This window comes from Ipomoea nil, unplaced genomic scaffold (assembly GCF_001879475.1).
Source record: "Ipomoea nil cultivar Tokyo-kokei standard unplaced genomic scaffold, Asagao_1.1 scaffold2957, whole genome shotgun sequence".
Lineage (NCBI taxonomy): Eukaryota > Viridiplantae > Streptophyta > Magnoliopsida > Solanales > Convolvulaceae > Ipomoea > Ipomoea nil.
The window spans coordinates 2,464,344-2,480,000 of record NW_017619385.1 but is presented as its reverse complement, the minus strand read 5'-3'; the positions used below and the strand labels follow the sequence as shown (position 1 = coordinate 2,480,000).

Sequence of the window (15,657 nt, the reverse complement as noted above, 5' to 3'; positions counted from 1 at the left end):
ATATAAAATATTAAACAGACGAATTTCTTAAAATTTTGGCAAATTTGCCAAATAATCAAATTACAACAACAACAACAACAATAATAACAACAACAACAACAACAACAACAAAAAAATAAAATAATAATAATAATAATAATAATAATCATCATCATCATCATCATCCAAACAAAACTATATACAAAATAAAATTAAATTTAAAAAAAAAATGACAGAGGGGAGTCACAGGCTCCTTTTGTAAATGATGTGGGATCATTTTGATCCCGCATTGAAAATGTTTCAAAAGAGAGAGTTTCTCTATATAAGAGGAGCAATGATCCTCTTACAAACATAATTGTTTGTCCATCAATGTGGGCAAGTATTGAGAAGTCCAAAGGCTTTTTTTTTTTTTAATTAATTAACACAAACAACAAGCTATAAATAGCAAACAAAACTATATACAAAATAAAATTTAATTTTTTTTTTTAAAAAAGAAGAAGACAAAAGGGAGCCACGGGCTCCCCTTTGTAAATGATGTTGGATCATTTTCATTCCACATTGAAAATGTTTGGAAAATGAGCTATTGAGCTCCTCTTACAAACATAATTGTTTGCCCATCAATGCGGGCAAATATTGAGAAGTCCAAAATGTATATGAGTTGTTTTAGTTTTTAGCAATTTCGAGCAAATTGCTAAGTTATTAAATAATATTTTTGGTGTTTTGATTAAATATAAAATGTTAAACACACAAATTTCTTAAAATTTTGACGAATTTGCCAAATAATCAAATTACAATAATAACCACCACACCAACAACAACAACAACAACAATAATAATAATCCAAACAAAACTATATACAAAATAAAATTAAGTTAAAAAAAAAAAAAAAAAAAAAAAAAGACAAAGTGGAGTCACGGGCTCCCTTTATAAATGATGTGTGATCATTTTGATCCCACATTGAAAATGTTTGAAAAGAGAGAGCTCCTCCATATAAGAGGAGCATTGCCCCTCTTACAAACATAATTGCTTGCCCAACAATGTGGGCAAGTATTGAGAAGTGAAAATGTTCTTATTTAAGAAGCCTTTACTTTGTCTTTTTATTTATTTATTATTTATTTATTTATTATTAGTGGGGGTTGTGAAAGATTAACCCGAAATGTATGTGTTGTATTAGTTTTTAGCAGTTTGGAGCAAATTATTAAGTTATTATATAATTTTTTAGTGTTTTGATTAAAGTTAAAATGACGAATTTGTTAAAATTTTAGCGTATTTACCACTAATAATAATAATAATAATAATAATAATAATAATAATAATAATAATAATAATAATAATAATAATCCAAACAAAACGATAAACAAAATAAAATAAAAATTTTAAAAAAAATAAGAAGAAGACAAAAAGGAGCCACGTGCTCCCATTTGTAAATGATGTTGGATCATTTTGATCCCACATTGAAAATGTTTGGAAAGATGAGCTTTTGAGCTCCTCTATATAAGAGGAGCAACGCTCCTCTACGTGGGCAAGTATTAAAAATTCCAAAGGTTTATGTATGTGTGTGTGTGTGTGTGGGGAACCGGCAAATTATGTTGTGGAATCGTGGTCACCTTACAAGGTAGACAATGTTCTAAAATTGTTCATAATTATGAATATATAAAGTTCAAAAATTATGAATATATAGTTCTATAATTATGCACATAGTGAAAATGCTTGAAAAGAGGAGCTCTTGAGCTCCTCTATATAAGAGGTACAAACATAATTGTTTGCCCATCAATGTGACAAGTATTGAGAAATCAAAATGTTATTATTTAAGAAACTTTAGTTTTGTCTTCTTATTTTAGTTTTTTTATTTTATTTTATTTATTATTTATTATGTATTGTTTATTTATTTATTTATTATTTATTATTTATTATGTATTATTTATTTATTTATTATTAGTGGGGGTTTGGAAAGATAAACCCAAAATGTATGTATTGTTTTAGTTTTTAGCAGTTTGGAGCAAATTACTGAGTTATTAAATAATATTTTTGGTATTTTGATTAAAGATAAATTGTTAAAATGACGAATTTTTCAATAATAATAATAATAATAATAATAATAATAATAATAATAATAATAATAATAATAATCCAAACAGAACGATATACAAAATAAAATTAAAATTAAAAAAAAAAAAAGACGAAACGGGCTCCCTTTGTAAATGATGTGGGATCATTTTGATCTCACATTGAAAATATTTGAAAAAAGGAGCTCTTGATCTCATCTTTCAAACATAATTGCTTGCTCATGTGGACAAGTATTGAGAAGTCCAAAGTCTTTTTTTTTTTTGGTTTTTTTTTTTGTTTCTTTGTTTTTGTTTTTGTTTTGAGAGAAGTAAAGAAAAATTAAAAATGAAAAGAAAATATTTCAATAATAATATTTTACATAATCAAATAGTAAAGACATATTTAAAAAAAATAGTAATGGTAAATTAAAAATGGAACGAAAATATTTCATTAATAATATTCTAAATCTTCAAATTAAAATGGAACTGAAATTAGGTAAAAATATCACTGCATCTATATTTTAATTGACTAATTGACTGAAAATAAAAAAACAATAATTGACTGAAAATGAATCTAATATTACTAATTGACTGAAAATATAAAAGGAAATGAATATTGATAATTGATTGCAAATAAAAAAAAGATCCATAATTGACTAAAAAAATGGTCAGATCATTGCATTTTAATTAAAAATATTATACATTATCAATAGTAAATGCATATTTTAAACAATAGTAAAGGTAAATTAAAAATGGAATAGAAATATTTCAATAATAATATCTACATCATCAAATAAAAATGGAACGAAAATTAGGTAAAAATATCACTGCATTGGATATTCTAATTAACTAATTGATTGAAAATTTAAAAAAAAAAATTGTCTGAAAATGAATCTAATATTACTAATTGTCTGAAAATATAAAAGGATAACTAATTGAGTGATATTTTACCATTATATATTTTCACCCAAGTAACCCGTCTTGATGGAGTGAAGGTGTTAGCTCTAGACGAAGATGAACAAGATTGTGTTGCCACTACCAATGTCGTCTACAAAGAGGTTTCAATAATGTGTAAATATAATCAGTGATATTATTATTTTTTAAATGAAAAAATTGTTATATATCTAGACAAATATATATATATATATATATATATATATATATATATATATATATATATATATATATCTTCCATACAAATGAATAATGATAGCAATTCATTTCTATAACTGAGTTGTTAGAGAACGAGCACATTTGTCTAATTTATGAAAATACTAAAAAATGATAAATAAAATCTTCAAAGTTATAGCACCGCATGCGTACATCTAAATATTAGCTATTCATTTGAGCAATTATGTGCACAAATTCAAGCAATGATAACATTAAAATATATAAACGATCCAAATCATATCTTTAATTGTACTATATAATATTTGATGTTCTAATTTAAATAATTATATATCCCTTAATATATTCTCAATATATTACAACAAATCCATTCCGTGCATCGCACGGGTACAAATACTAGTTGTATTTAACAGCATATTCAATGCAAATTTGCCTGGGTCAAAACGGCGTGACTTTAAGTGGGCGGGAAAATAAAGCCATGTGATTGGCCAAGATCTTATGGCTTTATTATATAGTAGGATATTATTGTGACATGACCAATTTTGGTCTTTTTATCAATAAAATCATTGAAATTTGATTAAATAGAATCCGCATTTTGATCTTTTTAATACAAAGTGCGTTGACCTGTTATATATTTTATGTTTATTTTTTTTAAAAAAAATCATAATTAAAGAACTAAATGCTCTTGTATTTAACACAATTTCAATGCCTTTTTTAACAGAGGATCAAAATTCGTCATACCACAATAATACTATGACAAAAAATGGATGTTCCGATAAAAAAAAAAAAAAAAAAAAAAAAAAAAAAAAAAAAAACTAAAAGTGGACTGCAACCTATAGATCTAGGACCAAAAATGAAATTAACTCTTACAATAAATATATTATGTATCTTTGCAATCATTATTGTGTGGACCATATTTTGTCTACTGTAAAATAATGTACATTCAGTACAAAAATAATGTACATTCGGTACAAAAATAATGTACATTGTATTCAGGGGTTGAACATTATTTTTGTTATGAGCGCACATTATATTGTATAATGTATATTTAGTATATTAAAAATGTACTTTTTGTTATGGTGGTCCACACAATAATTTGCCGTATCTTTAAGTTATTTATAGGTATGCTAAGGACCTTGTGATCCAATGGCACCAAGTTGCTTCTTTATATGGGAGGTTGTGGGTTATTGCAATTAGGGTTGTTAACGAACCGAACATAAACGAACGAAGGTTGTTCGTGTTCGTTTGTTAAGAATTTTGGAGTGTTCGTGTTCGTTTGTTAAGATTTTTGAAAATCCTGTTCGTATTCGTTTGTTAAGATTTTTGAAAATCCTGTTCGTATTCGTTTGTTAAGCGTTCATTAGTATTTGTTAACGTTCGCAAACACGTTCACGAACGTGTTCGTTAACAAACACGTTCACAAACATGTTGGTTTATGTTCATGAGCACCTTCGTGAACTTTTAATAACCAAACACCTGCACATGTTCATGAACACTATTCGTTCGTGAACAAAAAATAATCTACGTTCATGTTCGCGAACATTATTAAACGAACACTAAACGAGCTTGTTCACGAACATTATTAAACGAACACAAACGAGCTTGTTCATGAACATTATTAAACAAACACAAAAGAGCTTGTTCACGATCTCTTAGCAAACGAACATACAATTGTTCAAACTCTGTTCGTTTATTAACCGAGCTCTAATTTTTATTTGTTAATGGTTCGTTTACCTTAACAAACGAACATAAACGAATGCTTACCAAACACGAATACGAGTAGTTTGCCAAAAATTCTATTCACTAACACCCCTAATTGTAATAGAGTCAATAGTATTCAAAAAAAGTTATTTACAAGTATATATTATATTAATTGTTGGCGTACATAATCTTAGGGTCCGTTTGGAAAGCAGGAAAATGATCTCTGGAAAATGATTTCTGGAAAATGAGTCATTTTCCAGAAAACATTTTCCTTTCCGGTGTTTGGCTGCACAACGAAAAACTGTCTTTGTATGTTTGGTTCATTTTCCATAAAATGAATAGGAAAATGATGAAATATTGTATATTTCAATTATTTTTATTTCTTCAATTACTTTTTACTTTTTATATTATTTGATAAATTTATTTTTAAAATTTTGTACCTTGATGTGTTCTTCTACTACTTCTTCTTCTTCCTTGACTTGCAATTAGAAAAATGGAGTAATTCAATCAAAACAAATAAGCACATGAACCTAAAACAACCACTTCCATTTCTACACAAATTAGAGGAATTGATTTCAAAAATCAAAAAAAATCAAAAAAATACTGAGAAAGAGAAAAAAAAAAAATCTCAGTTCATCACTGGTTTCCAGCTGCGAGCCGGAAACCAGTTCTCACAGGTTTCCACATCGGAAACCAGTGTTACTGGTTTCCGATGCGGAAACTAGTGTGAATGGTTTTCCGATGTGGAAACCAGATGGTTTCCGCATCGGAGAGGTCGGAAACCTCTCTGGTTTCTGCATCGGAAACCAGAGCCTTTGGTTCTGATGCAGAAACCAGTGATGAGGAGGTTTCCGGTGGAATTTTTCTGGTGATGTTTGTTGGTGGAGCTTGTTCTTGTGTTGATGGGGCGTGGAGATGGCAAGTGTTGCGTTGAATGAAGATGGAAAATGACTTCCCCCATAAAAGAAGGGGAAGTCATTTTCTAGAAAAGTAAGGTTATTTTTCATTGACTTTGAGTTATGTTCCATTGACTCATATTTTTCTTGCCAAGCCATCAACAATTCATTTAAGTTCAATGAAGCCCAAAAACAAGTTAATGACCTGCTACAATAGGTCATTAGGGTTCAAGTCACATTCCGGCGAATTTTACGGCAAAAAAAAGTGACCAGCAACTGACCCAGATTTGTCGAAAATTTCGTCGGTCACTTTTTTGTCGGAAATTTCGCCAGTCACTTTTTTTTTTTTTTTTTTTTGTCGGAAGGTGGCCTGAACCCTAATGACCTGTGATAGCAGGTCATTGATTTGTTTTTGGGCTTCATTGCACTTAAATGAATTGTTGAGTGATGTAATTGCACCTTTAAAAAGTTTAGGGACCTAATTGACTTTTAAGCTAAAGTTCGAGGGCCTATTTGACCCTTTTCCCTATAATATTTGTTTCTACATACTTTCTCAACCTATTAAAGCATAAGAAATTAATGTCCTCACTAGAGTTCGAACTTTAATTTTTAAAAACTTGATCTTTAAGTATGTTTGGGATTATTATTATTAAACTTTAGCTTTAGTATGTTTATTAAACAATCATGATAGCAGGTCATTAACTTGTTTTCCCAGTAATTTAACATTCCCAGCAATCTAACATTCCTTAAGGTAAACTGACATTCCGTGAACCAAACAGTAAAAATTTGAAGGTGAAGTTTTTAACTAATGTGAAGGGGTGGTTTTTGGTGCTTGGGGTCTCTTGCAAACAAAGATTTTTGTCAAAATTAAAAAAGAAAAAGGTACAATAATGATGAGACACGGTTGCGTCTCACTAATCAACCAGCGGGCGCTTGCTGAGACGTTTCAGAGTGGCCGCCAGCTGGCGGCCACTCTGAAATGAAAAGGAAAATGGTTGTTGCCATTGGCATCAACCAATTTTTTTAAAGTATTATTAATTATTATTTTTATTTCCTATAAATACATGCCTTACACAAATTGTAAACACTTTTTATCTTACTCTTAATTCAGTCCTCTACTACTCCCAGTTCATTCAACTCTCTCAATTTATACATTTCAAAGCAACATATATGTTGCAATAACTACAATTAATTTAAATATTTGCATTTTATTTTTTTATGTACTTTATTTTTTAAACCACTTTGTAGTTTAATTTTTAAGTAATTGGTTGTAATTTTTAAATAATTATTAGTCATTTAATTTTAATTTTATAACTTTCATTTTAATTAAATGTAGATATGTTTATTTTAATTAATTTTCATTACAATTATAAATTTATAATTCAAATAAATAAATAAATAATTAAAATATAGGATAGTAAAATTGTGGATCCAAAAAAAAATTGAGAAAAACTTCAAACTAATATGGTGACGAGTATTTGTGATTTATTGAGATAGTGGATGTCGGGGCGCACAAAAAATTGAGAAAAAAAAACCCAACTATTGAGGATGGCAAATTATATCGTGCACCAGGACGCACAATGCATTGTGCGCCCTGGCCCAAAACGATGTCGTTTTGTACATTTTTTTTTGAAAATTTCGTTTCTTGTGTCTGCTGTTAACTTCTTAAAAAAAAAATTCTCATGTTTCGAATGTACATAATTGTATAATAGAATGTACATAATTATATAATAGAATGTACATAATTGTATAACAGAATACACATAATCTTTTTTGAAAGGATAATACACATAATCTAACGTAATACATAATACACATAAACTCTTAACATAATACACATAAACTCTTAAATCTTAAAAAAAAAAATCCCATGTTTCGAATGTACATAATTATATAATAAAATATACATAATTGTATAACAGAATACACATAAACTCTGTCGCGCCAACTCCTTACACAACTAAACAAAACGACGTCGTTTTGGGAAGGACGGGACGCACAATGCCTTGTGTGCCCTGGTGCACGCAGGGCCGTATTTTAACTTTTTGTGGCCCTATTCTGATAAATAAATGTGGCCCTACTAAAATAATAATTTTTAAAATCAATATATGCAAGTTTTGAACCTTTGACCTCTAAGTTAAAATATATTAAATACACATACTTACCATCTCTTCATGGAACCTTTTAAATTTAATTGAAAACTTTTTATTTTTATTTCTAAACTAGTTAGGTAAAAATTAAATATTGAACCTCTAAAATTTGGGGCCCCTCTAAAATTGGGGGCCCTGTGCGGTAGCCCAGCTTGCACAGCTTAAAATCCGGCCTTGGGTGCACTATATACCGATTGGTTGAGGATGCCCTCATAAATTTTAAAATAGTTGTATTCTCAAATTTCAAACTTGAGATCTTTAGTCAAGTTTGAAAGACAATATTGTCTATTGTTTCACCAATAAATAACTAATGCAGGATTGTATAGATTGTTTCACTGATAAATAATTAAGGTGATATAAGTTTAAGGGGATTTTTTTTTTAATATGAGAAAATCAACAATTTGATCCCTTAATTGTTTTCCATATGTTAATGCAGTTTCTAGTTTTCAATTTAAATCTTTTAAAGGATCAAATTAACGATATTTTAAAAATATAAAAATCATTATTTTAGTCCCTAAAATAGTTTAATTAACGAGATTTTAAATAATTCGATGATCAAATTTGTTAAAATTGAAAACTATAAACTACATTCATATTTTCAAAAAAAAAAAACTACATTCATAATTGGGAAACAATTTAAGTACCGAAATGTTGATTAACTCTAAATTTAATTATTTAGACAATGTTGATGCACCTCTTTCATTTTTTTCCAAAAGGTTTAATTATTTGTGTATTATAACACAAATACACAATGCAATAACTAGGACTATGTGGTCTAATGGTACCCGGGTTGGACTTTCATTTGGATTTGGAAGATTGTAAGTTCAAGCCTCAGTAGAGACGTTATTAGCTCTTTGTGTTTCAGTAGGTTGAGAAAGTATATGAACAAGTTCTATAATGTAATAGAACTTGGAGGGTCGGGGTTGATTTGTAAAAATTAATTATAGACGAATAAATCTTGTGTCCATATTATATGAGAGGCGTAATACTTTTTTATGATTTTATAAAAATATGCTCCTTTTGTCTCATTTTATGTGTTTGGTTTAGCGAACGAAGTTTGACTGAAGTAATTTTTAATTCAAATTTTAATAATATTAAGTTTAGTATTAGTATACAAAATTTATATATTTAGAAACTACGTTAAAAATACTATTAAACACTGTAAAAAAATCAAATTTAAAAATAAGTAAAAAAATAATAATAATAATAATAATAATAAAAGAAAGAGTTAGTTTCACAGAAAAAATGGAACAGATGGAGTATTATATTTTATCTTAAGATCATCTCCATCTATACATTTTCGGTAGGTTTTTGAGAAAAATAAGCTTATTTGGAGTCGAGAAGGTGAAGAGAGAGAGAGAGAGAGAGAGAGAGAGAGAGAGAGAGAGAGAGAGAGAGAGAAAAGTCTTTCTGGGAGCACTTAACTTTTGGCAGACTTGTGGGACTCACTCCAATCTCTGATTTTCGTGTTCTGGTCGCGTGAAGCGCAACCCAACACCTAGTCAGTAGGTGCATTAATGCCGCTTTTCAATTTTTTTTTTTTCTCCTTTCTCTCTTCTCTCACATCATGTCTTTCTTAACCACACTTAAAACTCCTAAAAAACTATAATTATTGAGGATGTTCTAACGAGGCGTTAGGTTGGAAGGAAGGAATTAGGGGGGAAATGAATTGTAATTCGGTGGGAAAAGAATAAGGTGAGAATAAAGTAGGAATTCAAATTACGTTGTTTGGTATGGAGAAATAGAATTATTGGAACTGAGAAGGAAATAAGTTGTATAAAAACTAAAATACCCTTGTGTAATAATAATAGTAATAACAACTATGGGTAGTAATGTCATTTCATATGTTTTTCCTTTCTCAAATTCATTGAATTGCAATTTCCTCTAATCAAACAATGTAATTAAGTCATCCAATGAATTGCAATTCAACTACAGCTAAATTACTGTGAACTAAACGCCCTGTAAGAAGTCGTTTGATAGCTAAGAAAGTTAATATTTTCATCTTTGACTCGGTCAGCGTAGTAGAATACTCGTCTAAAAAGAAAAAGGTTATCAGTCATTATTCAACAGTAGTTTTGGTCAGGGTGTTGCTATTTGCACCACCCTTTGACTAAAAGTGGGTATAAAGCATCTTAAAATGATAAAATGGTGAAAAACTTTTAATAATTAATAGGTGGTGTAAATAGCCAAATGGAGGTACATTTTGCTATTTACACAACCTGATCAAACTTGCAATTAATAATTTGGTAATTTAAAATTTAATTAATTAACAAAAAAAAAATCTAAATGTCAACTTCTCCGATGAAATGGCAACTGCCTTCTCATCGGAGAAGGCAACTGAGCTGCCTTCTCCGGTGAGAAGTCAGCCCAGTTACCTTCTACGGTGAGAAAGCAGTGTTGTCTTTTCACCGAAGAAGGTGACGTTTAGTTTATTTTTTTTTAATTAAATTTGATTATAAAATAAATATTAGTTTTTGACCACATTAAATGATAGTGATGTAAATAGTAATTTTTAATAAACACTACCTATAAAGTAGTTTGATATATTAAATAGGTGGTGCAAATAGTAAAAGATGTGGTGTACTAGAATTTCCTATGGTCTTTTTACCAGCGGAGCAGCAAGAAGACTGACTACACGGAGGGAGAGGCAGCGAGCGAGAGATAGATGAGCTCGTCTTCCGCTTCATCGCCGCCAAGCCTGTCTAGGCCGGAGAGAGAGGAGCGGCAGAGGTTCTTCGACTCGCTGGCCAAGAAACGCTGCTGGGCTAAGGCTGACACGGTGCCCGGCCGCCACCCCGAGCGGTGGCGCAAGGACGCTGCTGGCAACATAGTCTGCAAACGCTTCTGCAATTGCCAAGGCTGCCTTTGCTTCGAATACGATCACATTCTCCCCTTCTCCAAAGGTCACTCACTTTCTACCCACTCAATTACACAATTCCCACTATCTTTCTCTTGAAAAATGAAAAATGAAAATTTTTAGGGGTTTTTAATCTTTCGTGCTTTCTTCTCTATTATATTTAGATTGTCTCAGTTCATTCTTGGAATAGATGTGTATTTTTGTTTTAAAGTTTATTTCTAGCTTGGTAATTTCCCTTCTATTAATATCCAATGGACTCAATTAGGCATCAAATTTGAGCAAATAAAGACAAATTACTATAGCCGAGGATGTTTATTATTAAATCGAGAAAAATCACTATAGTCGATGACTAAATTAGGTATTAACTCATGTATTTATTGTCCTCTGTTTGGTTAATAATTTGGATAGTAAGATGTGTGGCAGCATTGCAAATGGTGCAGGAGGTGAATCAGTGGCTGAGAATTGCCAGATTCTTCAAACAAGAGTGAATAGGCTCAAATCAGACAAGAGTGAGATTGACATTACACAGTTAAAAGGCTACTCCTGTGATATCAAGTTCACTGGTATTACTCCTGCTATCACATTTCCTTGTTTTTCCTCCTATTTTCAATATTTAGCTCGTCATTTTTCAAGGCCTTAATACTCTTTTAGTCATTGAATTACCTTTATAAAAGACAAATGTTGATAAATGTATAACTCGTGGTTGTTCGAGACCTTTTGGCATCCTGAACTTCGTATGTGCAACATTGCTTGTTTTGATTCATGACACTTGATGTTGAACACAGGCTATGGTCAGTAATATTGTGTTTTGCTTTCAATCAAGTGCAAGAAAAGGCAGAGATGTGTGTGTGGTGCGGGGCGGGGTGGGGTGGTGGGTGGGGTTGGTTTAATTTTATAGGCTCCTGCTGAAGAGTCTTTTGCAACAAATTATGGTCCACAAACAGTGTTGTGTGAACCATAACAAAAAATACATTTTTAATATATTAAAAGTACATTATTCGTGTACTGAATGTACATTATACAAAATAATGTACTTTCAGTATTCAAATAATGCACTTTTCTTGAATACAATGTACATCTTTAATATACTAAAAGTACATTATTTGTGTACTAAATATACATTATTTGATAGTATGATCCACACAGCTGCGTGGACCATGGTCCACACAATAATGATTGATCTTTTGCCTTGGCAGTTAGCTCTTATCCATACGCTGTAAAAAGATGCTTCCAAAACTACAATATGCACTGCACTATTGTCTATTTGTTTGCAAATTCTACTTGAACCACCACTGAGTTCCCATTGTTTCAGGCTAGTGGCACAAACATTGTGAAGCATGTTCCCGTTTCCCAAGTGTTCAATTCATTGATTCTATAGTCTATTTGTCCATTTGTTGAGGGTGTGCCATATTGTTGAACTTCATGGAAGTTTCAAACAGTCTCCACAGATTGCTTGGATTTTCTCATCTACTTTGATCCTTTTGCACTAACTACATGCTTAAAGAACAATAGAATGTTGGTCATAAAGATGCACTTTTAGGGGGCGTTTGGTTCACTGAATCTTGGATTACCCCAGGTAATAGGATTACCTCCTGGAAGGTAATGTGAGATTTTGGGAATGTAAGATTACCTTGTGTGTTTGGTTTGGATGGTGTAATATAATATTACCTTGTTTGGTTCAGGGTTATATTTTAGGTTATATGAATCAATTTACAATAATGCCCTCAATAATATATATATATATATATATATATATATATATATATATATATATATATATATATATTATGTGTGTTTTTTTTATTTATATCTATGAATGTATATCAAAATTTAAATATTTTAAAAAAACTAAATATATAAATATACACATATGTATATTTAATTATATAAACATATATTAATTTCATCATCATTATTATTAGTATTATTATTATTATTATTATTATTATTATTTTATTTTTATTATAATAATAATAATAATAATAATAATAATAATATAAAGATTAGTTAACAAGTGCAAAGTTGGAATAATTCAAGGTAATCTAAGGGTGTGTTTGGTTGGTGGGTTTTGCCCATAGGAATGGGTATGAAAGTGATTATTGTTGTTTGGTTGATAGGTTTTTAGAACACTACTATGGGTTTCGAATACCCCATCAATTGAAAAACCCATACCCAAATACAATAAGGGTTTCATTCCCTTATTCATTCTCAAGCACTACTATTAGTAACCATTCCCATTCCACCCTACTACCAAACATGTTAAATACTTTCACCAAAATCCATTACCATTACCAAGTATTTGATACCCATTCCGATTCTGATTCCTATGTGCGAACCAAACACACCCTAAGATTACCTAAAAAATAGGGGTAATCACATTACCTTGAAACATTACCGCCACATCAGCTTTCAGGTAATATAACATTACCTGGTAATCTCATAACTTGAACCAAACAATGTAATATAACATTACCAGACTCAGATGACCTAGGTAATCTAAGATGGCCTGAACCAAATGCCCCCTTAAGGTTCAAGAACAACTAGTTGTCTTGTAGTACAAGACCATATTTCTCATTTGAAGAGGTTATGCATTTTTGTAATGTAAGTTTCATATAAGCTTCCGTCTATTTAATGTGAAAATATACGCACGTGTTACATTGCAGATAAGGAGCTTGATATTATTGAAATGGCAGTTTACGGGGATGTTGTCAGGCCAGGAAAGCAATGCCGTTGTAGAACCGCTGATGAGGTATTGGGGAAACACAAGCCTAAGGACCAGACTGCTGCGTGTACTTTGCCATAAGGCTTGGAATCATTGTAGCATGTTAGGATTAGAAAACAAAGCGATAAATTTCATCTTTGAATGATTATTTCGAGGCTCTCATTCCCATTCTTTCTTGAAGCAAGAAATGTAGAACTGGCGTTGCAGCTCATACAGGTAACTCTTCTTGTTCACTGAGCCTATTGAGAAATGGATGGAGTGATTAGGAAGGACAAGATGCTATATTTGTTGCTAAAGAATCAAACTTGTATAACTTTGATATCTGCATAATTCCAACTGGTGGATGAGTAAATTTATAATTACTTTTTCTCAGTTTTCATTTTAATTAGTGGTTTAACACTTTAAAAGAAAATGTCTTTGGTTTATGTTTTTTATACTAATGTATATATTTTTGAATTATTTATTTGTAGTTGCTTTTAAATGTCTTTCTAATACTGTCTTATATGTATTCTATATTTTTAAATAGTTTTAATGATTTCTTTCAAAATTCAGTAGGTGTTTTGATGTTTAATTGTACCAAATTTTTTGGGGTGTTTTTAATTACATTGAAATTTTGAATAGTTAGTTTTTAAACCATTCTTGGTGGTGATATGAAACTAAAGGTTGTATATCCAACTATTTTAAGAAAATGAGTCAAATTGCTTCCAAAGTCAAACGGATAGTGCAATTGAACTCTTAAATAAAGAAACTCCATTCAAACCCTCTAAATAGGCTAAAATGTTCAATTGAGTTTTAAATCAACATGTTTAGCAGATTGGTACTTCTAAGTGTCTTGTTATTTAATTTTTATTTTTAATAATTTTTTTTACTTTTTCTTTTATTTTTAAAGAATTTTTTGTTTTTTATTCATTTTCAATTTTTTAATTTTATTATTAATATAACCATCGTGTGTCTTTGACAATCGATGGTTGTCTACGTTCACGGACAACTATGGCTATCTCAGACAGTCATAACTGTCTTCCAGATCTGAACCTTAGAGCATCCACACCAGTGGTGAATGAGGGGTTAATGTCAAACCATTAAACTTGAGAGGGGATAATAACAAATGTGGGGTAGGGTTATTTGGATAGATATTTGTCCTGCAAGTGAAGAGAGATTTCAGAAGTGGTGGGACCCACCACAAAAAGTCAAAATTTTCACCACTGGTGACAGCCACGCGTGGCTGTCACCATAGCGCATAGCGGGCGCGTGCAGTGCACGCGCCCGCTAGGCGTGTCAGGCGCGCCTCTCGGCGCGCCTGACAGTTACAGTTTTTTTTTTTTTTTTTTTTTTTTAAATTTCATTTTCCTTTTTTTTTTTTTTTTTTTTTTCCTTTTTTCCCCTCCCCTCCCATCTTTTCTTTCCTAATCACTCTTACATTATCCCCCAATTCTCCCCAACTAATGTGGATGCTCTTAAAGATGATGTTTAGATCTAGATCATCTAAAACAAGGGCGGTGACCATCAATCGTTATGCTGTGCATCCGTATGCACCATGCACCATGCACCATGCATGGTGCATACGAATGCCAAAACGACGTCGTTTTATTAAAAAAACGCGCGTCTCCCCTTTAAAAAATTTTCAGGTTCGATTCCCAGCAACAACATTATATTGTTCATTCATTCTGAAATTTTAGTTCATATATTATGGAATTATAGTTCATTGATTATGGAATTATAGTTCATCGATTATGGAATTGTAGTTCATCGATTCTGAAATTTTAGTTTATAGATTATGGAATTTTAGTTCATTCATTCTGGAATTTTTAATTCATAGATTAGATTATGGAATTATAATTCATCGATTATGGAATTATAGTTCATCGATTATGGAATTTTAGTTCATATATTGTTGCTGGGAATCGAACCTGATTTTTTTTTTTTTAAGGGGAGACGCTCGTTTTATTAAAACGACGTCGTTTTTGCATCCGTATGCACCATACATGGTGCATACGGATGCACAGCATAATTTGCCGGTGACCATGGCCATCGCCCAAGTTTCAAATGGGCTAATGGGCCATGGCTATTCGTTTCAAACCCATTAGCCCTTCGTTTAGACCCATTGCCACGGAAATTTGAAAGGCCCTATTTGGTAAAAAATTAGCCTATAGGCTAATTTTAGCTTATTTGATCACTTCTA

At 30.8% G+C, this 15,657-nt stretch overlaps 1 protein-coding gene across 2 annotated transcripts; it reads left to right on the top strand.

The window, feature by feature from the left end:
• The first annotated feature begins 10,501 nt into the window (after nt 1–10,501).
• Nucleotides 10,502–13,863, top strand: LOC109162872. 2 transcript variants are annotated; one of them, XM_019311591.1, is made up of 4 exons: nt 10,502–10,802; nt 11,197–11,319; nt 13,420–13,580; nt 13,660–13,863. In XM_019311591.1, the coding sequence occupies exons 1-3, from the start codon at nt 10,565–10,567 to the stop codon at nt 13,557–13,559; spliced, it is 501 nt and encodes a 166-aa protein (XP_019167136.1). In that variant the 5' UTR covers nt 10,502–10,564; the 3' UTR covers nt 13,560–13,580; nt 13,660–13,863. The 2 variants fall into 2 exon arrangements, with proteins under 2 accessions (XP_019167136.1, XP_019167135.1); XM_019311590.1 differs by having other exon boundaries at nt 13,420–13,863.
• Nucleotides 13,864–15,657: the final 1,794 nt, after the last annotated feature.

What these genes read in the sequence shown, in the direction of transcription:
- LOC109162872 (XM_019311591.1), top strand. Translation starts at nt 10,565, where the DNA reads ATGAGCTCGTCTTCCGCTTCATCGCCGCCAAGCCTGTCTAGGCCGGAG. An exon ending in CATTCTCCCCTTCTCCAAAG is followed by an intron (nt 10,803 to 11,196) that starts GTCACTCACTTT and finishes CAAATGGTGCAG; the next exon opens with GAGGTGAATCAGTGGCTGAG. An exon ending in CTGTGATATCAAGTTCACTG is followed by an intron (nt 11,320 to 13,419) that starts GTATTACTCCTG and finishes GTTACATTGCAG; the next exon opens with ATAAGGAGCTTGATATTATT.